Source organism: Thamnophis sirtalis, unplaced genomic scaffold (genome assembly GCF_051295495.1).
Source record: "Thamnophis sirtalis isolate CommonGarterSnake01/CBP01778 unplaced genomic scaffold, rThaSir2_p1.2 scaffold_1, whole genome shotgun sequence".
NCBI classification, from domain to species: domain Eukaryota; kingdom Metazoa; phylum Chordata; class Lepidosauria; order Squamata; family Natricidae; genus Thamnophis; species Thamnophis sirtalis.
In genome coordinates, this window is record NW_028261381.1 from 76,867,693 (window position 1) to 76,893,981 (window position 26,289).

Below are 26,289 nucleotides of genomic sequence, written 5' to 3' on the forward strand. Positions count from 1 at the left end.
AACACCAGTCAAATAAATCTGGCCTTCATACCGTTTCTTATGTGGATAAGAAGGTTGAAAACCTGTATATACCATGCCCGAAGATAATATAAAAGTTGGGGAAGTTATTTCTATTATCAGTACAATAAATCATACTGAAGCATAGAATGGAAGGGATGCACCTCTCTCCCGTTTATATAATGTAAAATATGCTATGCAAACTAACTGAATGTATGGCATCAAATTTCACAAATGGGAAATTGGCAAAAATCATAGGATGGATGTCTAATGTAACCTTTCAACCATAATAACCTATTCCATGCAGAGAAATTAATTAGAAATAAAACAAGTATAACATTGCACAAATTCTTAACAATGTAAGTTCTGTAGTGCAGTGCTTTAGATCAGCAACAAATAGGCCTTATGTGTATTGGAGCTGTTGTTATTGTTGTTATATTAGAATACAAATGGGCAGATCAGAAGTAGAGGCTGACTCTGAGAGCAAAGTCAAATGCCATGTTTGATTCATAGTACATGGATGACGAAGAAAGAATTCTAACGTTTTATAAAACTGGCCAATAAATTTGACCAAAGATCTAGTTAGATTCAGGGGTGGCCTGCTGGGGGTTTGCAGGGGTTTGGGAGAACCTCTAGCTAAGATTCTGTGCAGTTTGGAGAACCCCCAAATCCCACTCCTGGCTAGCCCTGCCCGTCCAGCCCCTCCTCTGCCAAGAGTCCCCACGTGGCCCATTTTGGATGCAGGTAAGTGCAGGGTATGCATGGAGGTTCAGGGAAGGCAAAAAAATGGGCTTACCGGAAGTCCAGGAAGGCCAGATACAGGGCCGTTTCCAGCCCCCAGAGCCTGGGGAGGCCATTTTCACCCTCCCGGAGGCTCAATGAAAGCCTTCGGAGTCCAGTGAGGGCAAAAATGCTCCCCCACCAGCCATGGTGCAGGAGGCCGACTAGGCCACTCCCACCGTGGCCATGCCCACACAGCAACCGAGCTAAAATTTTTGAAGCCTACCCCTGGTCAGATTCAGCTGATAGTTCTGCTAGATCAGTGGTTCCCAAACTTGGCAACTTTAAGACTTGTGGACTTCAACTCCCAGAATTCTCCAGCTAGCTCTTTTGGCTGGAGAACTCTGGGAGTTGAAGTCCACAAGTCTTAAAGTTGCCAAGTTTGGGAACCACTGTTTAAATGAACAATACCGTAGCTGAGAAATTAGCATTTAGCCTTAGGCTAACCATGATAATTATTCAATTTTACCTGCTTTTATAAAAAGAAACCTCATTTCTTCTTGCCTATCCCTTCTTGATTCAGCAAAGGGTGTAAGTTTTGAATTCCTTACCTAGGAATAATCTTAGTTATTTGAAGACCTTCACTCCAAACTGATGACATTGGAAATAATTGAAGTTGTTTAGGGAAGAAGGATATTCAAGCCTGCAGCTTTAATAGGCACCCCATAATAATAAGTGGTATTATTGAGGATAGAAAAGACAAACAGAATGAGATTGGTTGCATAAAACTGAACAAGCCCAAAACCAAATACACTTTTGCAGGTCTCCAAGACTGAGACAGAGAAAATTTATTAAAGGGAAACTTGGACAGTATTTCAACAGTGCCCAGTGCCACAGAAGTGCCAGGCATTGTTGCCATTGTTTACTTATACACAGGGATAAAGCAACTCAAAGCAATTCACCATCAAACAAAGGCTCTGTTTGACAGCCCTGGCAGAGTCTGGAAGGGAAGGAGAGAGAGAGAGAGAGAAACAGATAAGATGGTAATTGTCCGTTCTTTCCAAAATCATTCCCAGTTAATTACACTGTCGCTGGCAATAAAGTCTCCAATGAATTGTAATGTGTACCCAGGGCTTCCTTAGCAGGACTAGCAGTTCTCAAATGCTCAGCTTTTCAGCTGTAAATGGCATCTTCTTTCCAGCAAGTGTTTCCATGAAAAAAGCTACGCTTGCTCTCCTTTTTCAAAGGTCAGAAAGAAAGGACACAAGCCCTATCTAAAGCATCATGTTTAGAGCCACTTTCCATATTGAGAGAAAAAAAATGGGATTTTCCATAGTTTTCCTTATGTCACATAGGTTCTTTGTTTTGTTGGTTGGTTCAATGACATCAGCTTGTAAACAACTGCCTTCAGTTTTTGTAGAACTGTAGAATGATAGAACGATAGGTTTGAAGAGATATGAAAGGTCATATGTTCTACTCAACCAATTCTGGATCCACTACAGCATTGATTGATTGATGACCACCCAGCTTCTGTTTAAAGATCTCCAGCAAAGGAGAGGTCACCACTTTGTGTGGTAATCTGCTCCACTGACTGACAGCTAATATGTTTTTACAGCCTTCCAATCTTTTGGCCTATAAAATATACTTCATCAGCTTTTAACTTCAGGGTGATGAGAAAGTAATTTAACAATCTATGATGCAAAAGAAGACTGACAGATAACCTGAAGTTCAAACATACATGCTGCGTAGGCCATCAATGTCTTGCCAATCATGATGACCTCCTGACAAATGATCACCACATGAATTTAAACTGAAAAGAACCAATGATACATGAAGCCAAATGTGTTGTTTAATGATGGACATTACAGTCATTACTAAGATGCCTATAAAAAGGTAAAGGTTTCTCCTGCCTAGTCATGTCTGACTCTAGGAGGCGATGCTTATATCCATTTCTTAGCTGAGGGAGCCAGTGTTGTCTGAAGATGCTTCCAAGATCATGTGGCTAGCATGACTATATGCCAAAGTGCATGGAACACTATTACCTTCCCACCAAAGTGTACTAGGTAACTGCTAGGTAGACAGGAGCTGGGCAAGGACAGGAGCTCACCCTGTCATGCAGTGCTTGGGCCTTGAACTGCCAGACTTCTGCTTGATGAGTCCAGCATCTTAATCACTAGGCCCATAGAAATCCACAATATGGTCAGAGTGACAATAACTTCCTTGTTTTCCAGGGATTGATACTGTATGTGAGATTCTGGAGTTAACATTTACAATTCCTCAAGGAATGGGTCAGGGTTCTTCTGCTGTTGAGTTATCTACATGTTTTCAGTGAGGCTCATAACTAAGGCTATTTGGATGACAATTAGAAAGGTTTCAAACTCATTTGATTGGCCCAAAGACTTCTGTAAACTGGGTTTAGTGTGCATGCTAACCTTTCTTAGAGATTTCAAGGCTTAGAGAACTGCAGTGTTCATGGTTGGGGGGAATGAAGTTTACCAGTTAAAATTTCTGATGAATACCAGCTATACCCTCCATTTTTATGGACTAAATGATTGCCAATGCCAGAAATGGAACGAACAGCCTGTTTTTCACACAAAAACTTGTTCACAGCTGGAAGAGTTAGCAAGCAAAAGCAAATCAATGAAATGATGGTATGTACATTTAACGAAGAGTAGATTGGGTGCTTCCAGTGATCCTTTTAATATGCAATAATTCTGCCACGTTCTTGCTATTTTACAAGGGTCCCAGATGATGCTCACTTCGGTTTACAATCCCCTTGTGTTTTCCTGCCATGCCTTTTCTTATTAAGAAAAGATTTATTGAAGAGATAATTTTTGAAGCACTGCTGGTGCTAGGAACCATTTCTCAGGGAAAACCCTAAATTATAGATCATTCCAAAATAGAATTCAGCTCCCTATCTGATTTTTTTTGTGGTTCTGTTTTAAATCTTCAGTAAGTAAGCTATATTTTATGACTTTTTTTTGGTGTGTCCACCAAAACCTTTTAGGCTAGCTACAGACTTGATAAAAGTCCATCACTGCAGATAAATCCTCAATACTACCTTTGCCTGAAGAGTAGAGAATGGAAAGTATCTTGATCATGCTTATTTTAAGCTAATACTTGAATACTATTTTGCTGCCCATGAGACATTTATGAGACATACTCATTCCATTTTTAATGCTCATCTGTTCTTTGGAAGCCTGCTGACTTATTCATTCCTTAACAATGTAAGAATATGTGAGCATGTATATTGCATGTTGTCATTCCCATAATTTCCTGTCTCAAGTTCTGCAGCTGCCCGAGTCCAGCTCATTATAGTAATCAATATCTAGGTTCTTATTTTGACATGCTCAGTTAAAAGTAACCAAATGACTGTACCTGAATATTAAACAGCTGTTCGGTGGATACAGGCCCTCTTATGTATGTGTGGGAAGTAGAAATCTGAACATAGATTAGACATTCAAGGATGAAAGATAGTGTTGTGCAAGATGTTTACATCAGAACATGGAAACTGAGCATGGTCCAGTGATGGTATTCAGCCAGTTCGATTCAGTTCAGGCGAATTGGTAGCATTGGCAGCGGTAATGCCCAGATGTCATGATGTCCCATTTTTGATGCTCTGTGCATGCGCGCACTCACATTTGCGAACTGGTAGTGAAGGTAAGTGAATACCACCCCTGGCGTGGTGCACATTTGCAGCTGAAGGTAGAATGGTAAAATGGAATTTGCTACTTGTAACTGTGGATCAAGGATAATAATTCTGAATGATTCTCAATCATTCTCTTCCTCCAAAGGAAATTTCCATCTTGGATTAAACTGTTCCTGGTTTTGAAAATAAATAAATATTAGTCTGTAAGTCTGTGGAATGATGAGTGCAGAGAAGAAATATAAGTATTGCCTTGCCTTGGTTCCATTGCTCCTTTGATGATTAATAACTTAGTACACAGGAATTATTGGTTGTACTTTTGGAACATACTATTTTGGGTGGCATAGAAAATTGTTATATTCCTCCATACTACTTAATATTTGAATGAATGTGCTCAGTATGTTACCAATATCACATACTTGCTCTTTACTTTTTTTATTGAATTCAACTGTGGAAGCCTATTTTCTAATCAGTTCCTGTAGCCGGTAATGAATGGTAATCTGTGAAAGTCAATAAACTGAGCTCAGTCCAGACAAGGTGAGAGTAGGTGATTTACTGTATTTATTCAGATAAGTAAGAAAGTGCTCTGAAAATGCTTTCTGCCTAGAGATGTGGAATACACACACACACACACACACACACACACACATTTGGGTCTTTTCCCATGTAAGAGTGAGATTGTCTTGGCAACGTTTCAGCGAGGTCTCACTCGCCATCTTCAGACTGGGTTTTGGGCTTAAAGCGTGGTCAGAGCTGCTGTCTTTCTATAAATCTTGGTGGGGGTATGTGGAGTGCTGGCGTTGTTTCAGTAAGTGGAATGATTGGTTATGTGATTGTATCATGATTGGTAGATTGGTGCTGATTGGTGCTGGCTGTGTCTATTGTTGTTTCGTGTTGTAACAGCCTGGGTGGTGGGTGGGGCTCATTTGTTGATTAGGGCTGGTTTCCAGATGTCTGGTAGGTGGGAGGTATCGTCATGTTTATTCATGTTGTGGGCATGTTTCTCTATTTCGATAGCTTCCATAATTATTCTCTTGTTGAAGTGTTCAGTTTTGGAGATTAACCTGGTCCCTTCAAAATTAATTTCATGTCCTGTAGCTTTAAGGTGCTGGAAAAGGGAGGAAGTTTTTTCTTTTTTTCTTACTGCGTTCTTGTGTTCTGCGATGCATGCATTTATTCTCCTGTTCATTTGTATGTTGCAGGGCAGATTTTGCATGGTATTTCGTAGACTCCTTGGTTTTCTAGCTGGATTTTGTCTTTGGGGTTTATTAAAATGTTGGCTATTTTTTGGTCAGTGTTGAAGGCTGTCTTGATATTGCGTTTGTGGAGAAATTCGCTGATTTAACTATGGTGCCTTTGATGTAAGGGACGAGGGCGATGCCATTGTCCTGTTCTATGTCTCAGGTTTTTTTGGGGGGAGTCTCCCTTTGGATTAGGTTGGTAATTGTTTTTCTTTGGAATGTGTTGGAGATTAATATGTTTGTGAGAGTGTGTAATTCAGTTTTCAGGTGGTCTTTGTCGGCTAGGCGTTTAGTTCTGGAGATGAGGTTCTTGGCTACAGAGTTGATCTGTGCAGGGTCGTGATGGGATTGTGCATTTAAGTAGCGGTTGGTGTGTGTTTTATACCAGGAAATAATATGTCCTAGGGAGCCATTGGGTTTTTTGTAGATTAGGATGTCCAGAAAAGGAAGTTGTTGTTTGCTTCTATTTCCATGGTGAATTGTATTTTGGGGTTTAGGCTGTTGAGATGTGTGAGGAAGTTGTCCAGTTTTTCTTTCCTGTGTGGCCAAATCACAAAAGTGTCATCAACATATCTAACCCAGAGTTTGAGTTTGTGTTCAGATTTATCTAAGGCGTTAGTTTCAAAATGTTCCATGTATAAGTTTGTGATGACGGGTGAGAGGGGTGATCCCATGAGTGCTCCTTCTATCTGTTTGTATCTTTGTCCATTATGGATGACGTATGTGTTGGTTAGGCAGTGGTTGGTCAGGTTCAGGATGTGTTGGGGGGCGGTTGTGTTTGTTCTGACTTCTTTTATAGGCACTTGGGTGAAGAGGGGTATGACATTGAAACTCACGAGTAGGTCGCTGGGTTGTAGGTTTTGTTTCTATGAAGTGGAGTGAATTTTGTATGTGTGAGGGGATGGATTCTGCGTAGGGTTGGAGTTGTTTGGTGAGGAATTTGGCAAGATTCTGTAGAGGTGAGTCTATGGAGATACACAAAGATACACAAAGAAGGAACACCACTCAGACCCATAGTCAGCTACATTCATGTTGTGGAAGTGTGAATAAATGTGAATAAATGTGATGATGTCTCCCACCTACCAGACATCTGGAAACCAGCCCTAGTCAATAAATAAGCCCCACCCACCACCCAGGCCATTGCAACACGAAACAACGGACACACAGCCAGCACCAATCAGCACCAATCTACCAATCATGATACAACCACACAACCAATCATTCCACTTACTGAAACAAAGCCAGCACTCCACACCCACCCACCAAGATTTATAGAAAGACAGCAGCTCCGACCACGCTTTAAGCCCAAAACCCAGCCTGAAGATGGTGAGTGAGACCTCGCCGAAACATTGCCAAGACAATCTCAATCTTACATAGGAAAAGACCTGAATACAACAAGACCAGCGCATACACACACGCACACACAGACACACAGACACACACACGATTTTAAAAACTGAAGTACAATTGAAACTAGAGGCTTTTCTTTTGGGACTAATAGAAAGGAAACTAAGAAAAAGTCATGAAACTTTGCTTTTATATATGGCAACTGCAGTAATGTTTTTTAACATTATATGTTAAAAAATGGAAAGATTCAACCCTATTCACCATAGAAGAATAGCTGGTGAAGATGATAGAACTTGGAAAGATGGCTAAACTAACTTATTTTATTATAGAAAAGATGCACCACATGTATGGAAACTCCTTTTTGCGTGAAACAGAAAAAAATGCATTTACGACTTGTGGTTTTGATGATTAGAAAAAAATGGAGAATAGAAAACTGCTTCTTTTTGTAACCAAAAAGTAAGGGATAACTTTGTCATCATTGCGGCTGCAGAAGAAATTGGAAGCTTCTTCTTTCTGTTTCTTTTCATCCTTTCTCTCTGTACTTCTTTCTTTCCTCCCTTTCCTTCTCTTCTTTTCCCTTTCCATCTTCTGCATTAGTTCAGTTTAACTTTTAATAAAATTAATCCATAAATGAAATTCATATAAAAATATAATAAATTTACATTTAAAATTGTACCTCCACTTGAATTTGAAATGATGTTATTCATTTTACCATTTCAGAATTTTATCCATGTTCTCTCTCCTTAATTTTGCTACACATGCCAACAAGCCCATATCTTTAAATCTCAAATCACATTTGAACTTTCTCATATGAAAAGATTGTATGAATTTGCATACAATCTTTTGGCCTGATATCAACAAGATAAAGCCTCACAAGTTTAGTTTAATTTAATTATGGAAGAACTTTCATTTAGGTGAAAATTATTGGCTGCCTGAAAAAGCCCAAGAATCAATATCCTGTGGATCCAGGATTCTACTCAGATTCTATCATAAGAAACACATACAATAAGAGCTTAAAAAACCATCACACCAAGATAATTCTTTTGCAAGCCACATAATCTGTTTTTAATAATTGATGCAACTTCTAAGACAAAAACAAAACAAAACAAATTATGGCATATATGAATATAGCTTTTTGCTTTAACCTTCCTCAGAGAGTTGTAATGAGAATAAAATAATGATTTCATGATTGAATTCTTTAAAAAGAAGCTCAGGCTTACACACACACACATACACACACACACACACACATACACACACACACACACACACACACACACACGAAAGCTCTAAATGAACAAATAACATATCTGGCATGAAGTACAGGAAAACCCGTCTCCTTTGGTACAATTTGAATTTATAAGTGCAATCAACTGGTGACTCCTCCCGAAACCTTTAAAAAATCTGCAGTCTCTTGCCTGGTGCTGCTATGACAAAAATAGTATGTGCTAAATTATTCAGTGTCTACAAATATCATTTGGAATATGGGAATATTGTGATCTGGAATAAGTATCCAGTTAAAAGAAATAAACTGTGGTGTTGCAACCCAAATCCTTGCATTCTGAGATTGAAGACAAGTCTATAAGATATCCTTGCCATGCGCTAAATAAATAAATAAATGTGATACCCTGATGCACATTTAATCATTTGCACCCTGCTGCCCCTTCTCCCACTGGTATACATGGGTCTGAACCAGGGGTGGGTTTCTGCCAGTTCTAACCTCTTCTATAGAAGAGGTTCCACAAATCTACAGTGCCGTTTAGAACCAGTTCCAGCTCCCTTCCACCGCCCATCTGCACATCATCAAGATGAAGAGTGAGAGGAGGAATTCTGGGAGTTGAAGTCCACAAGTCTTAAAGCTGTCAAGTTTGAACACCCCTGGGGTTTTTTTTCTAAAGGGTTAGGGGTGCAAGTGTCTTGTAACTTGACAGCTTTAAGACTTGCATGCTTCAAATGCAGAGTTTCTAAGCCAACATTTTGGTTGCTAAGCAAGATTGTTGTTAAGTGAGTTTCACCATATTTTACAAGTTGGCAAAGCCCACCCAGTCACATGGCTGGCAAGCCACTCCCACCTGGTCATATGGCCAGCAAGCCACTCCCATAAAGCAGGCCACACCTACAGAAGAGGTTCTAAAAAATGTTGAAACCCACCACTGGTCTGAACCTATTAAAATATGTGACAACTTTCTTTTCCCCTTTATAGTGCCCATTGCACAACAACTGCATTTGCCATATTTTCAGATACATTGAGATACATTTCTGCACATGTCCTTCTATCAGCCCTGGGTCATTTCATTCCCTGGAATATTCGCAAGCCAAGAACTCCTTTCCTTGGATTGTCAAAATGATCGTGCCAGGCAATCTCATTCAGTTGGATAGTCTAGGAAAATTCTCTTTCCTGAATCCGACTCTTAACATTCTTGTCTTGCATTCTGAACGAAGTCTCTTCTTGCCTTTCAAGCTTCTGGAATGAATAAATCATCTGTTTCAAATTGTCACTGCAAATCTTTTTGCTAAATGACAGTTTCTCTTTTAGAATGTAATGGCATGCAAAATGACCTTCAGTTGTCCTGGGTTTTGTTGATTTTTTAAAAAAACAAAAACATTATTTCATGTGACATTTTCCGCTGAATTTTATTTCCCAAGTGGTTTGTTTTGAGATGTGATATTACTTGTCTGATACAATCCCTAGATGAGAGACTGATATTCATGATTCTTCCATTCAACAGCCAGTGAGAAATAGAAAAAAAAGATAATTTCCAAGGTAATTGATGCCAATATAGACTGAAAAGTATAAGGAGGTTTCTGATGATAGAATTTTGGCTAGAAATACCAGGTGTGTATTGCAAAACTCCAGATGATCACTAGATGGCAAAAAGAGATTTTTTAAAAATGAAACACTTTGCTGCCATCTATTGGCTGTCTGAAGTCTGACAATCTAGATCTTGTAGCCATACATTTGGCAGATGGCCAGTGCTGTACTGCAGGAGAATGGAAACCAGACTGATTTGAGATTAGTTAAGGTATTGAGCATAGATTTTTGAAAAAAAAAATGCAGTGAAGAATAGTACCCTACCCCTGGTTGGTTAAAAAAAATCAATTTACTCCTTTAATAATTTCAACAACATTAGGAACCTGATAAACCTGTCCTTTCTTTAAAGTTAAAGTTCTCCCTCTTTTATTTTTTTTTAAAGATACACTAATTCAATTAGAAACACCAAAGATCAGCCTCATCCTTTCTATCTGTACCTATGTATCCATCCTCTACTGAATTTAAAGTCAATTCCAGCTTTATCCAAAAAGTAAGAATTCTATAGCTTTCTATAACACCTGAGACTTCACAGTTGAGGAGAAAGCTTTGACCAGTCTAATCCCTAATCTCTATCTTAAATCCCAATATTTTATTATGTTTGCAGGTCCTTTAGAGCTACTTGGCTGTCATTTGATATTGCTTTTCTTCATCTACTGTGATATCTGGCATGATGTATTCTGGATGTCTAGAAATATTACTATTCCCCAGCTCTTGATTGTAATATTCACAAGCAGTTCACTTTCTGCCTGGCTCAGGCTTAACTAACCAGTTTTAAATCCATGTCTCTGGACCCTATATTTTAATTCAAAGTAGTGTTAGTTAGGATGTTTGTGCCCCCAATCCAGCCCTCAGTCTCCTTTCTTTCTCCTTTCAATAATTCATTTCTTTACCAGCAGAATATCACCTCATCAAGAGGATACTCTCTGGCTCTGACATATACATCAGTTGATCTATTGTTTGGATTCAGAGGTGGGTTCCAGCTTCTTTTACTGCCAGTTCGCTCAGGAATATGCTTCGGGCATACGCAAGCTTCGCCCACGTGCACCTTCATGGGTGCTATGCGTGCATGAGCAGAAGTAAAACATTTCCAAAGGTAGAGCAGCCCTTACATAGCACTCTGAAGTGTTCAACTAATAAGACCAGGTATTGTCTGTTTCCGAACGCAGAGAGGCACTCTATTCAATTTGATTTGGTGTACTTGTTTGTTTTGGCCAAAGGGCAGTATATGGCTGCCTCTGGTCATTGTCACCTACTTAGCATCACCCAGGGACCATGTGTAGTTTAAGGAATGCTACCGATATGGTTGACTATGCTCTCCTCTCTGGTTCCCTAGAAGATCTGCATGAAGCAACATCAGAGGCTATTGTTTGGATAGCTGAATTGGACATCCAGTTATGAAGCCACTGTGATACCCGCATAGAAGTTTTACTTAAATTTAGGTAGACTGCGTATATAGCAATAGTACTTAGACTTAAATACTGCTTCATAGTGTTTTTACAGCCTTCTCTAAGTGGTTTACAGAGTCAGCATATTGCCCCCAACAATCTGGATCCTCATTTTACCCACCTCGGAAGGATGAAAGGCTGAGTCAACCTTGAGCCGGTGAGATTTGAACTGCCGAATTGCAGCTAGCAGTCAGCTGAAAAAGCCTGCAGTGCTGCACTCTAACCACTGCACCACCTCGGCTCTTAACGTTTACTTCTCTTCTGTCATGCTAAATAATTTTACTCAATCAACTGAAGGCAAGTCCTACGCACTTTGTGTGCAATTTATAGGTGGAACTGAACTGACTAAAAAGGTGATTTTACAACAAAACCTCAAAACATTAACACTGAAGAACTCAAGGCAGAACTCCATTAGGGAAATGCATTTACTGTCCAGCTGTCCTTTGTAATGGTCACTCTGAATCATCCTATGTCTGAGCAGGGCCATGTGTCACTTTCCTGAAGGATCTTGAGCAGCATTGGCAACCCATATTTCTACATGGTTTGGTGCTTTTGAGAAAAAACTAGAATTACTAATATTTTCAAGGAGGTGATCAAGTCATAGTTTCTCCCTAAAGTTGAAAGCCAAACGCCTTGGTCATTTCAATAATGGAAGCCTTACTGGGCAGTGCTATGGAAATAATACAGTGCTTTAAAACATATAGAGTGTGGATAGTGTCCATCTGAATTTTTTTAATGGTAGCTACATCTTTTTATAGTCAAGGCTATGGTTTTCCCAATTGCAATGAATGGCTTTGAAAATTGGACCATAAGAAAGGCTGAGTGCCAAAGAATTGAGGCCTTTGAACTCTGGTGCTGGAGAAGACTCCCGGGAGTTCCTTGGACTGCAAGGTGATCAAACCAGTCAGTCCTAGAGGAGATCAACCCTGACTGCTCTCTAGAAGGCCAGATCCTGAAGATGAAACTCAAATACTTTGGCTACCTAATCAGAAGTCAGGACTCACTGGAGAAGAGCCTAAGGCTGGGAAAGATTGAGGGCAAAAGAAGAATGGGACAACAGAGAATGAGGGAGCTGGATGGAGTGACCGAAGCAGTAGGCATGCGCTTAAATGGACTCCAGAGGATAGTAGAGGATAGGAAGGCCTGGATGAACGTTGTCCATGGGGTCGCGATGGCTCGGTCATGACTTTGCAACTAACAGCAACATATTTTTGCACAATGGCTTCCCTCTATAACTGCCATGTGATCTTAGGACAAGCAGAGCTGTTTTAAAAGTTGTTCATGAGTTCCATTACATATAAGCTCTGAGCCACTGTTGAGGAATCAAATCCGCACAACCTTAAGAAATACATCTCCTCTTATTTATTAAACTAAAAGAAAAAAAAAACCTAGTCAAACACTATAAAAGCTTGACGACAGGTGTCACTTATTTCAAGATCCAGTTCCCAGGATGCCAGCTGGATGAGGGCAACCACGGGCTCTATTTTTGGAAAGGTTTTATTGCGCTACTGTTACACATAGAATAACTGGCCTTCAATTATGTTCCATGCAGTCAGGACAAAGAAAAAGCAACAGATTGTAAGCTTGTGAGATCATGGAGTGAGACCATTAGTTACATCCAACTAAAACAAAAGAAGTAGCTGAGGGAATGGCAACATCTCAATGAGAAGGCTTGTCTCATGTACCAAACAGACTTGTAGCTCCAGGAGGAAAAGGAGGACTGCAATCATTCTCTCTGGAAATTTTGCAAAAAATAAAAGCAGAAAAGCAGAACAACAAGAATGAAATTTTATGTAATTTTGGAAAAGCAAGTAAGCAAAAACAACTTTCCTTTCTTACTGGAAAGGAAAAAGCAAGTTGGAACACTTTGGGCTTAGAGCATTTCTGACTCTGAGCTTTTATTATAGATTTTTCGCAGACACTGGGAGCAGGAGCGAGGTCACGATCACAGGGCGTAGAGTGAATGATTTCATCTAGATTCTATTTCACTTTTCAAAGAGAGCACAACACCTTGGCTTTCTTCCAGATCCCAGGCAAGACTGTCTAAGGAAACCATGGAAAAAAAACCCACAGCAAATTTGGGTGCAGATGGTCTAAAGAAAGTGGTTTTTCAGGTTTTGTTTCTGATGGTTTCATCTTCTTTGTTCTTTGCTCTTTCTGAGCTCAAAAGGACGATGAAATCATGAAACAGAATGGAAGAAAGAGAATGAGAGAAAGAAGGTACCAGGAAATGTCTCTATATGTGTTTATGTGAAAAGCTCCATAGTGAGAAAAAAAAATGCATGAGGTCATCTAAAAGGAGGAATCTCTATACTTTTAGACTTCACTTTTAAAATTCTGCTAAAAGGGCTTAGTTACAGCTCTAGGAGTCCAAAGAAACATTTGAATTTCACCCTTGTCAGCTTATTTGAAAAAGAAAATGTTTGCATGGAATCCCAACCCTGCAAAATGAGAGATCCCAAGCTGTTCATGTGTCACATAGATGCTCTCACATCTCTAACAATCCTCCATATGTAATCAAATTAGAAAAGGTTGTAGCAAATGTGGCACCATCAATCTCAAATAAATAACAGATATGTTTCTGAATCTAAAACAAAGGAACCATTCTTAAGTCCATGGAAATGAACTGTTTCTATTTTTTTTTTAATTGGCAGAAGGCACAAAGCACCCGATATTTACTTTGCTTTTATTACAATATCATTCCTGCATCGCATTCCATGTCATTTATGGGAACTGAAAAGTCTTAAATATAACAGGGGCAAAAGGATAATATTCGATCAATATAAGCGGTTTGCAATAGAAAGGAAAAGTCATCAGGGGTTCTTATTGTTCTCTGAGTTTGATTGTCTAGCACTGATGATGTTACCTAGTTTGCAAAATAATAACTGCAAAATAATAACCAAGCTCAGAGAGCACCAAGGACCCCTCATTTAAACTCTGAGTTACAAATATTCTTTTATTGGAAAAGTCATTCCTGGTACTAGAATCTACTAGTGATAGATTTCTCTGAAGCCATTAATTGAAATAATTATACACCATGTGAGCCTCCTTAGGACAGAATCAGCATTTTCCTGTATATGTGTTGATTAATATTACATTGAATAGAATTGGGAAAGATAGCATTGGAAATTTTGCAGTAACCTCCCCCTGGAGTGGGGAGGGAATAGAAATTTTACAATATCCTTCCCCTGCAATACCTACTAAGCCTGGTAGTAAAAAAATGTTGAATCCCACCACTGATTCAGACAATATTGAGTTCTACCATTTTTATAATATATGAATCAGGAAAGGTTGTGTATTTTTTTAACCGGTGCCTGGATGCAGAATTAGAGTAGATGAGGTCCCTAATAACAACCCCCAAAAGACAGAAGCCTACTGGATGCATTACCAAAAATTACTAAATGCCTTCTGGTAGATCCTTTTAAGTGGGCCTCCTCTGTTGTTCTTCCTTCTGAAAGTTGGAAGACATCTACTGTAACATCTTTTAGGTACCACTTGAAATTATATTTATTTATTCATTCAATTTATATTGTCGCCCATCTCACCTAAATGAGTCTGGGTGGCTTGTATAATTTTAAAAAATGATTAGGAATAAAAACAAAATAAAAGCCATAAAACACAGTTAATTAAAACAATAAAATAAATTTGTGGGAGAATACAATAAATTGCTAAGAACCAGAAGGCTTTGAATTATCATTTGGCCCCAAGGCATGATGATAAACCCAGTCTTAAGGAGACTTCTGCAAAGCCAACAGGGTTGAAGTCTTTCCTTTCCACCCAGCTTTCATAATATGAATGCTGGAAGTTTTTATTTTTCCCATTTTTCCACCATCTTTTTAAGTAGATGTTACTGAATATTGCATTCTATGTTTTATATTGTCTGCAGCATTACTTTGTTACGCATTTTATTGGTCTTTTTTGTTGTGAACTATTTTGAGAAAGTATATATCAATTGGCATAGGAATTGGTATATAAATCATCATCTTCAACTTTTGCATTCCTAAGTAAAAAATAACCAGGATTGAATATGTAAAATGTTAGAAGTGTTTTGAAATTAAAGCTGAATGCTGATAATACAATACTGTAAAAACTATTAATATTTAAGCTGTCTTTGGAATATGCTACATAACAGGTATTGTTGATTTGACACAGGTGGAACTAGATGCTTTAAACTGTAGAGCCCAAAAGCTTATGGCAATAAATCATGTCTTACACTCAAAAAGTGAAATAGATCATTTGCTATTTACCAAGGAAAATTGTTTGTTTTACTTTGTTGCAAATGAAATAGCTAGTGAAGGACAAAATCCAAAGTCCAAATAATTACATAAAAGCAAACAAAGAGAAGATGCTAAAAATGTCGACAAGGAAAACATTTTAAAGGTAGCAGAATCAAAGATGACATACAGAACTGAACAGTTGCAACAGTAAATGAAAAACTGGAAACATAAATCTCTACACAGTCAATAGCTGAAAGAAACTGAAGGCAAAGTGAATAGTAAACATGCTTGGCAATAGCTTCAGGTTAGATCCATGAAGAAGGAAACAAAAGGTTTGATATTTGCAGCCCCAGAACAAGCATTAGCAATGCAACAAAAATTAAAATGCCCCCCCCCCTTATGCAAAGAGAAAGACAAGATTGTTGACTGCAGAATCAGTGGCTGTAGCAACACTGACCAGATAGATTAAGAAATTTGTTTGTTTATTAAAATTTATATTGCTGCCCAACTCATTGTCTGTGATTCTTTGATATAATCAGACAGCAAAATGAATTTTGCAATTAGTGAAAAAAACATGGATCTGATGCCCCCAAATATTGTCACAACCATAATATTGGGAAAGTGCTCCAGAATGATCATGTAAAAAACATTTGCAGGGTTTCAGATTCAATTTGTCAGACCTCGCCAAATATTTAAACCTCTAAGTAGAAACAATCCATGGCCCTATTTATTGAGAAAAGTATATATTTATTACAAGCCAAGTGCATTGCAGAAGTGCCTAGCCAGAATTGAGAATCATGCACCAAAATCTCTAAATTAAACTATTTGGTCCCTTAATTGCCTGCTATTGCTGACACACACATACACAAACATGCATTCACACACACGGCCAATCAGGTTTTAGCAAGATGTTTTCAGAACAGTCACTTCAAGTTGGTACAGAACTAGGTTGGTATGCAGCTGCATTCTTCTTCCAGCCAGCTGACCTTGAAGCAGCCTCTCGGGGAGCTACTGCAGTTAATTTCATTTTTCCCAAGCATCCCCCCTCCCATCTACCTTCCCCAGAGTTCATAGTAGATTGTCACTGCGTAACAACAAAGCACACAAGCAAGCATACAGTGACAGCTGCCACAAACTGACAAACATCTAGAACTTAAAATGCACAAAGGATGCATCATTTTACAAAAAATACTTTTAAGTATAATTCTATAGATTTTGTACCATTTCCCCACATTTCCCCCATGCATTCATCTGTATATTATTAACAACTGATAACTCATTTTATCATACAATCCCTAACTTATCTAGTTTCAAATCTTAACAAAAATTTATTCATTTTTACAATTATATCTTCATAATGTGTACATAATTCATTTTCAAATTCAATTTTATAATTTTCTATTCCAATTACCTTTTTGTATATATTAAATCTTACTTTCAGTAGTGTATATGAAAAACTCTGACCCCTCTCCAGCCAATTGTTCTCTTGACTTAATCTTAAATTCTCCATCTTCCTGTATTAATAAATCTTGACAAGTTGTGATTTTTCTATTGTTTCTCTTTTGTAAAAGTTGTTTTGGAGCACAATTCTGGATTTGAATTTATTCTATTTTCTTAATATTACACTTCCCACATAATGATTTTAAAAATTATATTAACTCTATCATACCCTAAAAAACTCTGTCAACCAAACCTCAAGTTATCTTTTCCTAATTCTATCATTCTTCTATTTCTCAGCAACATCCACTCTTTCATCCAAACTAAACAGCAGGCTGCAAAACACAGTTTTAAATAAGGTAAATCTAGTCTTCTTCTATGCAACATCATGCATTTTTTATCACAGAGACATCACTACAAACCTAGTAACTGAAATATCAATTAGAAAATAATCTAGCCAAGGCTTTCCCTATAATTATAAGAAATATAAGAAATATAATAATGGAATTGGCAAAACAGTTTACAAAATTAGAATAATTTGACCTTATATTTTGTTTACATACATATTACAGCAAGGAAAAAAAAGCATCCTGCAGCTAAAAGAGGAGAGAAATGATTCTGGCTCTAGATATCCTAACTTAATCCATTTTGGAAGGTTACAAAATTACTGTTACAATGTTCTCTCTTCTGGATTCTATCAAGGAATTGCTTATCTGGTGCCTAAGAGATTATGGAAAGAGCTGTGTCAGGCTTTTAATCTTATGTAGCATGGAAGGAAACCCTGCAGTAAAATAGTACATGGTGCCCTTCTAAAACAGTATCTGTTCTATTTGTAGCAAAATTTCTAATATTCCGATTAAAACACAATGCTTCTGGGGAAAAAAAGAACCCTGCTGAAATCATCTATTGTTCAGAATAGCCTTTTCTAGAGATCCAGTGAAGGCTTTAGTTCAGGGCTGTCAAACTCACTTTGTCATGGTGGCGTCATGTGACGTATCCGGACTTCCCCCCCTTCGCTAAACCGGGTGGGGGCGTGGTCAGCACATGACGCATCCGGCCCACGGGCCGCGAGTTTGACAACCCTGCTTTAGTTGTTGCTACTGATGATGTCATTAATTTAAATTGATATCTTATTTTTTTCTCCTTTGCAAATAGGTTACTGATTTTATTCCCCAGAATTTACGTATCCTTATGAAATAGGCTGGGCTAAGAAAAAAACTACTGGCCCAGTCATCCAGTGAGATTTCATAGTTAAAAGCTGATTATTTTCTTTGCCTTTTCCTGCATTTTCTGAATTATTCCAAATTTTAAACATTTATTCGAAAGTATAGCATGGCATGAATAACCTAATCAGTTCCTGCACCATGGGTGCTTTGACAGATTTTCCGTTTCAATTTGTAGGCAACATACACAAAAGATGTTGGATGGAGTGAATTCTTCCCAAATGTCGGCTCTGTTTCTCCAGCTCTTTTAACTTTTCTCCTCTTAATAGAAGAGAATGTATGTACCTCAGGGTTGAACTATGGAATCCTGAGTGCTCTCTAAGCTTGGTTGTTTTCTTGCAGACATTTCATTAATCTAGTAAGCAGCAACATCCGTGCTAGTGAATGTAGGCTTTACTACTTGTTTATGTACTGTAACTTACCCTGCCATTGTCGGGGGGGGGGATATAATTTTCTCTTTAGTAGCTCCTTGATTAGAGTATTGTTTACTGCTTGATTGTTTGCTTGGTGTTAATTTCAGAGATTTTCTCCTTCTCCTTTCGTCCTCGTCTTACAATACTTCATTTAATGACTGTTCAAAGTTACAATGGCATGGAAAAAGGGACTTATGATCGTTTTTCACACTTACAATTGCAGCATCTCCATGGTCACACAATCAAAATTCCAAAATTGGTTTGGCAACCAATTCATCTTTATGATGGTTGCAATATCCTGGAATCACCTGATCAGCTTTTGTAACCATCTGACAAGCAAAGAAAATGGGGAATCCAGTTTCTCTTAACCACCATGTTACTAACTTAACAAATGCAATAATCACGAGAAGAAAAAATCGCAAAATGGCCCCAAATCACTCAACAAATGTTTCCCTTAGCACTGTGATGGCGAACCTATGGCATGCGTGCCCAAAGTGGCATGCAAAGCCATATCACCTGGCATGCATGGCCTTGCTTGTTTGTCTTCTAGGTTTTTGGCGTGCATGTGCCAGAGGATCAGCTGTCCTTCGCATGTGCGGCAGTGGCAAAAAACTGCATGTGCACCAGCCAGCTGATCGTCAAATGCGCATGCATGTCAAAATCCAGAAGCTTGGCTTTTCCAGAGCTCGATCCCTTCACACATGCAGCAGTGCTGAAAACCGGTGTGCACATGTACACCGACTAGCTTACTGTTGGATGCATATGTGTGCTAGAACCCGGAAGTTTGGCTTTTCTGGAGCACAGCCCTGACGAGTGCGTAGATCCATGCGTGATGTTTCTGCACAATTTTTAAGACACTCAGTGCCGAAAAGGTTCACCATAACTGCCTTAGCACAACAGAAATTTTGGATTCAATTTTGGTTGCAACTCGACGACTACCTGTAGTAAAGTTAGCATCACCTGCAATGGGATTTTTGATGGTTCATCCCTCCCTCCTCCCACCATGCCAACTGGGATCTCAGTTTGATCTTCACTGCTGCTTAAAGGGTAGGGGTGGGGAACATGGGGTATTTCCAGCAGTTCTTATTTGTATCAAATGTTTCCTAACAGAATAATTTCCTTCTGGCTGCCCTTGTTTCTGGTGAGGATTTGGGAAGAGAAACATTAGCAAATACTAAGTACATATCCATGGGGTTTCTCTCTGACTGGTAGGTTGACAGCTCAATGGAGTGTGGAGGATGAGGAGGAAGCTGCAAGGGAGCGACGTCGAAGGGAACGTGAGAGACAGCTGAGGTCCCAGACAGAAGATGGCCTCAGCAGCACCTCTGAAGTGGCAGTACAAGAAATCAGGTAAGTCTGTGCCTGGCATATCAACGGAGCAATGAGAGTCAGGCTGAACTAGTGTAATGCTTTAAAGGAAGTTAAGAAATTTCAGTTAATGCAGAACTGAGTCTTCTCACTAGGCATTGGTTCATAGAACTCTTAATATTGTCAATGCTCAGCTAAAAGGCTGATTTAGTTGGGGAAAAGTCTAGTTTTCTGAACGACTATCCCTATTAATCTGACTTCCCTTTGTAATCAGCAACAGTAGCTTATTTTAGTCCCCTGTCTCTGAGAACAGGCAGTTTCAGGGGTGAGGCATGCATATTTATCTGCAATGGCTCCAGATTTTTGGAATTCATTGTCAACTGATGTTCATCTATTTCCATTGGTGTAAGCCTTTAAGAAAATCCTCAGAGTTTCAGCCTTATCTTTTTTTAACCTGTATGGCTGTGGGAACTGCAGTATTTTTTTAGTATTATTGGAAGGTAGGGATACTTAATTAACACTACAATGGTCAGTGGGATTAATTTGTGCATTTATCATTTGCCTCCCAATTGCCTTGAAGGGGATTTGCAGCCTAAAAGACAATGTAAAACATAATGATTGACTGCAAAGCTGTCCATCAACTATAATCATCTATAAATAAATATGTGGTTGATAAAGAATTATGTAGGCACCTTACTAGGCATTAATTAATTTGATGCACATAATAACACACACACACACACACACACACACACACACACACCATTGCATACTGAGAAACAGGAATACATGATCTGCGTCTTATGCCAGCACACCAAATGAATCAACTTCCTAGGGTTGAAGGTTATGCATTATGTGGATGCAGTAATATTCAGGAGTATCATGGACTTTTCCCAAATTTGGCTTGCCAAATCTAGTGAAGGCTTTTCCAGATATAAGGGATTCCAGCTCAAAGCCAACTCTGGATGTTGTTGCAACAGTGTGACTGTAGTGCATCAGGTTGGGGAAGGGCTGCTCTGTGTGAACAGTCAGAAGCATCCATCAACCAGACAGTCACTATAAATGGGCTTAGTGAATACAGGTAGTCCTTGACTTACAACAGTTCATTTAGTGACCACTCAAAGTTACAACATCACTGAAAAGAATGATGACAATTTTTCACATTTATAACACACAGTATCCCCATGATCATGTGACCAAAATTCAGACGCTTGGCGACTGACTCAGGTTTATGATGGTTGCAATGTCCCAGGGTCATGTGATCACCTTTTGCAGACTTCCGACAAGCAAAGTCAATGGAGAAGCCAGATTCACTTAGCAACTGTGTCACTAACTTAACAGGTGCACTGATTCATTTAACTGTGGCAGGAAAGGTCATAAAATGGGGCATCACTCATTTAATAAATGTTTCACTTAGCAATAGAAATTTTGGGCTCAATTGTGGTCGTAGGTCAAGGACTTACCTGTATCATATTTTGTGATCTTCCATGCAAATGCTTTAGAATACACTGATTGCGTTAATTAGGATACCAGGATGGATCATCTTGATGGGTTGACAGGTCTCCAAATTTGGTTCAGAGCAGCCATTCACTGGACAATCTTTGCTGGAATCCTTGTGGCAGCTGTTATGTGCACACTCATAGATTCTGTTACTTACAAATTGCAAATACTTGTACAATATAAATATTTACATGTAAGATGCCAGGGGAAAGAAGAATGTTTTGTTGCTGAAAAGACAGTGAGTGATTTTCAGGCAGGCCTCTTTAGGGAGGATATTTCACAAATAGGCCCTCTATCTTGTAGCCACTGGCTGAAGTTCATTTGATAGTGGCAATTGAAGGAACTCTGTCCAGATAGCTCAAACCAGCAACTGAGGATCCTAGCAACAAAGATCCCAACCAGAGGTGGTATTCATCAGGTTCTGACCAGTTCTGGAGAACCAGAAGTGGAAACTTTGAGTAGTCCAGAGAACTGGTAAATACCACCTCTGACTGGCCCTGCCTACATCTATTCTCTGCCTCCGGAGTCCAAACTGATTGAGAGGGAATGGAGATTTTACAGTATCCTTCCTCTATCACGCCCACCAAGCTATGCCCAAGCCATGCCCACAGAACCTGTAGTAAAAAATTTGAATCCCACCACTGATCCCAACTATACTTTGGAGAAGGTGTATGAATGAATCCCCGCTGCAAACTCATCCTTTTATTCTTTTCCTTCAGCTTCAGGCATGCCAATAACCTCAGATATTTTAGTTGCTTGAAATGCAGAGGTGCTATCTGAGGCTTAGGATGCAGTGACAGCCAAAAGCTGTCCAGAGTGATTGCTTCAAAACTGGTTGTGAGACAGCAATAGGAGAATGGAGGACAAACCACCAAGCATCTTCACTATCGTTCCTCAGCATCTTCTACTTTGGGGAGTTATATCAGTGTGCATGATATGAAAATGAATCTTAATAAAGTATCTCTTTATTAGTTGTTTCTAATTATGAAAGTATCTATCGTACATTTGCTGGTTGAAGTTGTAGACAAATATATGTAAGCCTTACGGTAACTAAAATGTATTGATTTTTATGGAAATCCTTTATCTAAAGCAGCCAGAGCAGAACATAACAAGCAACACTGTGAAAACCAATATTTTCCACTAGGTCAGTGGGAGGCGGGCCAAATTTATTTTTACAAAGCCCTTTGCAATGCAAAGTCTATATCAGTCAAGGCAGTCTGTGTCAGCCAGTTGCTTCTCCTAGCAAATCCTGTTGCTGGTAGAGGGAGGGAGGGAGGGTGTGCGAGAGGGAGGGAGGGAGGGAGGGAGGGAGGGAGGGAGGGAGGGAGGGAGGGAGGGAGAGAGAGAGAGAGAGAGAGAGAGAGAGAGAGAGAGAGAGAGAGAGAGAGAGAGAGAGAGAGAGAGAGAGAGAGAATGCATAAGCCTAGGGCTGGTTCTGGCTACTGCATGTGCCAGCTTTACTTTTGTTCTTCAGAAGTGGGGACCTTAGAGAAGGTGCTCCAGTTGAAGTATAATTGAAGCCCAACATCCCTTTTAAATTTTGCATAGTTTTATATGCCATTTATTGTGGGAGCTTCATTTATGGAGACACCCCCCATGTTTAACTAGAATACAAGCACTTGGAAGGGAAGGAAACTGATGGAAGAAATGGAGGATAGAAGGGAACATTTCCGCTTTGACTTGCCTGACAGTTATTCCCTGCAAACATTTCACCAACCTAGCTGGAACTGCAATGGCAGAAGGAAACTGAATGATGGTGGTATATGTCAGTACTCCTTCCTCACACTTTTCAGTCCATCATTAGAAGCAGGGATGGGCTGCTGGGGGTTCACACGGGTTCAGGTGATCCTCTAGCTAGGATTCTGCCCAATTTGGTGAACCCCCCAAATGCCATCCCTGGCTGGCCACGCCCACCCTTTGCCTCCCCTCCCACCCCACCCTACCCCCTCTACTCTGCCCCTCCCAGGAGTCTCCACGTGGCCCGTTCATCATGCCAGGTAAATGCAGGGCCTGCACAGAGGCTCAGGGAGGGGGGAAATGGGCCTACTGGAAGTTCCGGAAGTCCAGAAATGGGCCTTTCCGGCTTCCAGAACCTGGGTAAGCAGTTTTCGCTCTCCCGCAGGCTCGAGGAAAGCCTCCGTAACCTGGGGAGGGTGAAAAACAGGCCTATCAGAAGTTTTGGAGGTCTAGAAATGGGCCTATTTTGGCCTCTGGAGGGCCTAGAGAGCGCATGGGAAGCAGTTTTTGCTCTCTCAGAGGCTCGGAAAAAAACCTCTGGAGCCTGGGGAGGGCAAACCCCCCCTGTGGTGCAGGAGGCTGACTAGGCCACGCCCACCCAGCAACAGGGCAGCAAACCCATTGCTGCAATTTTTGAAGTCCCCCCCCCCCCTGATTAGAAGGGCTCCTCTCACTCCTAACTTTTCATTGGTTAGGACTAAGCCATATGCTTGCTGAGACAACATTCAATTGGAAAACAACATTCAATTGGAAAGCCTTAGTGATATCCAGTGGCAATGGGAGTGGTTCTGGAAAAGTTAATTAAAAAGAAATACACACAAGGAATTATTTCGGGGGGGGGGGGAGTCTTTTTCTTTTCCCATGGGCTTGATGGTTTCATTCTCCTCCCTAGCCATTTCTGCAGCTGTGGTTTTGACTACAAAAGCCAGGATGCTAATACAGATCACACACACACACACACCACTTCAGTAAACTCAACTCCCCCTTACAGTGACTCATCCACTTCTGGTAAGCTATGCTGTTGTACATAGCCCCTTCTAAAACACAGTTATCATAACTTGCCTGTAGGTCCAGATTACCTTTCCTTGACATCCCTTACTTAGCTTCCTACTCCAAAGCAGCCCTGTCCAACCAGATGTTCTCCAGATGTTTTGGATTACAGCTTCCCTAGCTAAAGACAACAGTGTTAATGGTCAAGGTTGATGGGAATGGTAGGTCCCCAAATCCCACAAACATGGAGCTGGGGGAGACTGTACTGATGTCCATGTTTAGTCACTTCTGAGTATTGTAACTAATGTTTTGGACACAAGTAAGGGAGTGTGTATTATTTTCATGCCTTTGTGATTTCCTGAGCACCTGGCTGATTACATTCCGGAGGAAAAAATGCTTCACTAAATTTCCCTTCAGACTTAAAATTTTAATAAAAATCCTCTTTAGAACAGACGCTAAATTTCTTCAAAATTTAGACATCTCTTCATGTTTTTGCCCTTATGAAATGACAGTTTCAATTTCTTTTTCCAAGTTGTCCTCCCTCCCCAACAGTTTTCAAATTAATTTACATTCTTTGTTTGGTAGAGGGAAAGTAGATCTTTTGAGTAATTTTCCAAAATTTGTTTCTTTCAATCCAATTTACCTCACAAGGCTGGCTGTGGGAACTAAATACAGTGAGGGAATATTCTGTGTGCTGCCTCCTAAATCAAAGGTTGGCAATAAATCAAATAAATCATTAAAAGTGTCTTTCTAATTGCAAAATTTAATTCTGTCCTGGATATTGATAAGAATATCAAGGGGTGCTGAGACATCCCTTTGATACCCCAAAGAATTTATTTGCTTTACCTTGTCAGAAAAGAAGGGTCACTTTTTCTTTCTTCCAACCTCAGAAAAATCAGTCTTTTAAAATCCTATTGATTAAATGGTGAAGGTGATTTTAAAAAAAATAAAAACCCATACTACTCAACTGCCTGGAAGAAATTGGTATATATAATAAAATGTGGCAAGCTGTTTTTAAGACTCCCCTGTCTAATTGAATTAGAAAAAAAGGATAGATAATCTTTTATGGCCCATGAGGCACATTTTTGAATTGTAGCTGCAACGTTAACTTTTGTCCTAACCAAAGACTGCTATTGTGAACATGCCATGATTTTTCCCCATTGAACAGAAAGAAAATAGAGGATGACCTCTCTAGCCATCATCTCAACTTCTCTATCATTCTAGACTGTTTTTGCCTTGTTTTCGGGGCAGGTAGACGTTGTTTCAAGTTACACCCCACAGAGTGAACATTTGGTGATTTAATCTTCTAAGAAAGTCCAATGGTGTTTCTGTGGGATTCTGAGGTTCTTTGCCAGGACCATATGTTAAGATGCAGTCAAGAAGATTTATTGCTCAAGCCTATACACAAGAATCTAGTCAATTAATGCTCAGTGCTAAATTGACAGTAGATAAGGGTCAATGGAATTCAAGACCCACTTAGACTGTGGGAATGTTATAAGTCCAGGGTGATTACTTGGTTAACTCTGGACACTGGTTCTGCCTGTTTTTCTCCTACTGATTTTCTCTTAAACACAGGTAATACTGTGCATTGGTACTTAATTTTTGCAGGATGCCAATTTTTTATTTCTTATTTTTTAATTAAAAGAATGTTTTAAAACATATGTTAGGAAGCCAAGACTTGAATTATTCTTTGGGTAGGTCATCTTGAGCACCTGAGAAGAAAATAACTGCTAATTCCTTTTCATTTCTCCCTTTGTTTTCCTCTATCATCTTACAAGTATATTTATATTTAGAAATGTAACATTTATATGGTATCCTTAAAAAAACTGGGTTCAGGTTACAGGTGCCCAGTGCCACTGCTCTGTGGGAAAAAGAAACTTCAGTATTAAAAAGGAGAGGAAACAAGAAAAAGAATAAAGCAATGCTCCTTTCCATTTGTTTATAATCATACTAGGACCTCCCTTTTACTTAACAGTGTTCTAGAGGATTGTGCATCTCTGTATTAAATTGCAATGAATCATAGGTTTGGAATGCAGTCTGTATATTTTGAAGGCCAATTGCTGGACTTTGGCCAGTTGTGTTTCAGTGCTTCTTTCCTCTCTTCCTTTATTAATGAATGGAAGAGAAGAGTCATTCTTTATCTTCCTCCCTCCCTCCCTCTCTCTCTTACACATACACATACACGCGCCACAATAAAACATGCATTTCAGCTGTAGTGAGCTCCTGCAAATGTATCAAATGCTTTGCTTGCTTCAA

General features: G+C 39.5%; 1 protein-coding gene across 5 annotated transcripts in view; it reads left to right on the forward strand.

Annotated features, from left to right (window-relative positions):
• The window catches only part of LSP1 (lymphocyte specific protein 1), a 105,435-nt gene that overhangs the window by 44,104 nt on the left and 35,042 nt on the right, over positions 1–26,289 (forward strand). For all 5 annotated transcript variants that reach the window (XM_087716713.1, XM_087716683.1, XM_087716689.1 and 2 more), the window contains exon 2: positions 19,711–19,848. In XM_087716713.1, the coding sequence (XP_087572839.1) occupies positions 19,711–19,848 (138 nt within the window). The remainder of the gene's footprint in view (positions 1–19,710; positions 19,849–26,289) is intronic.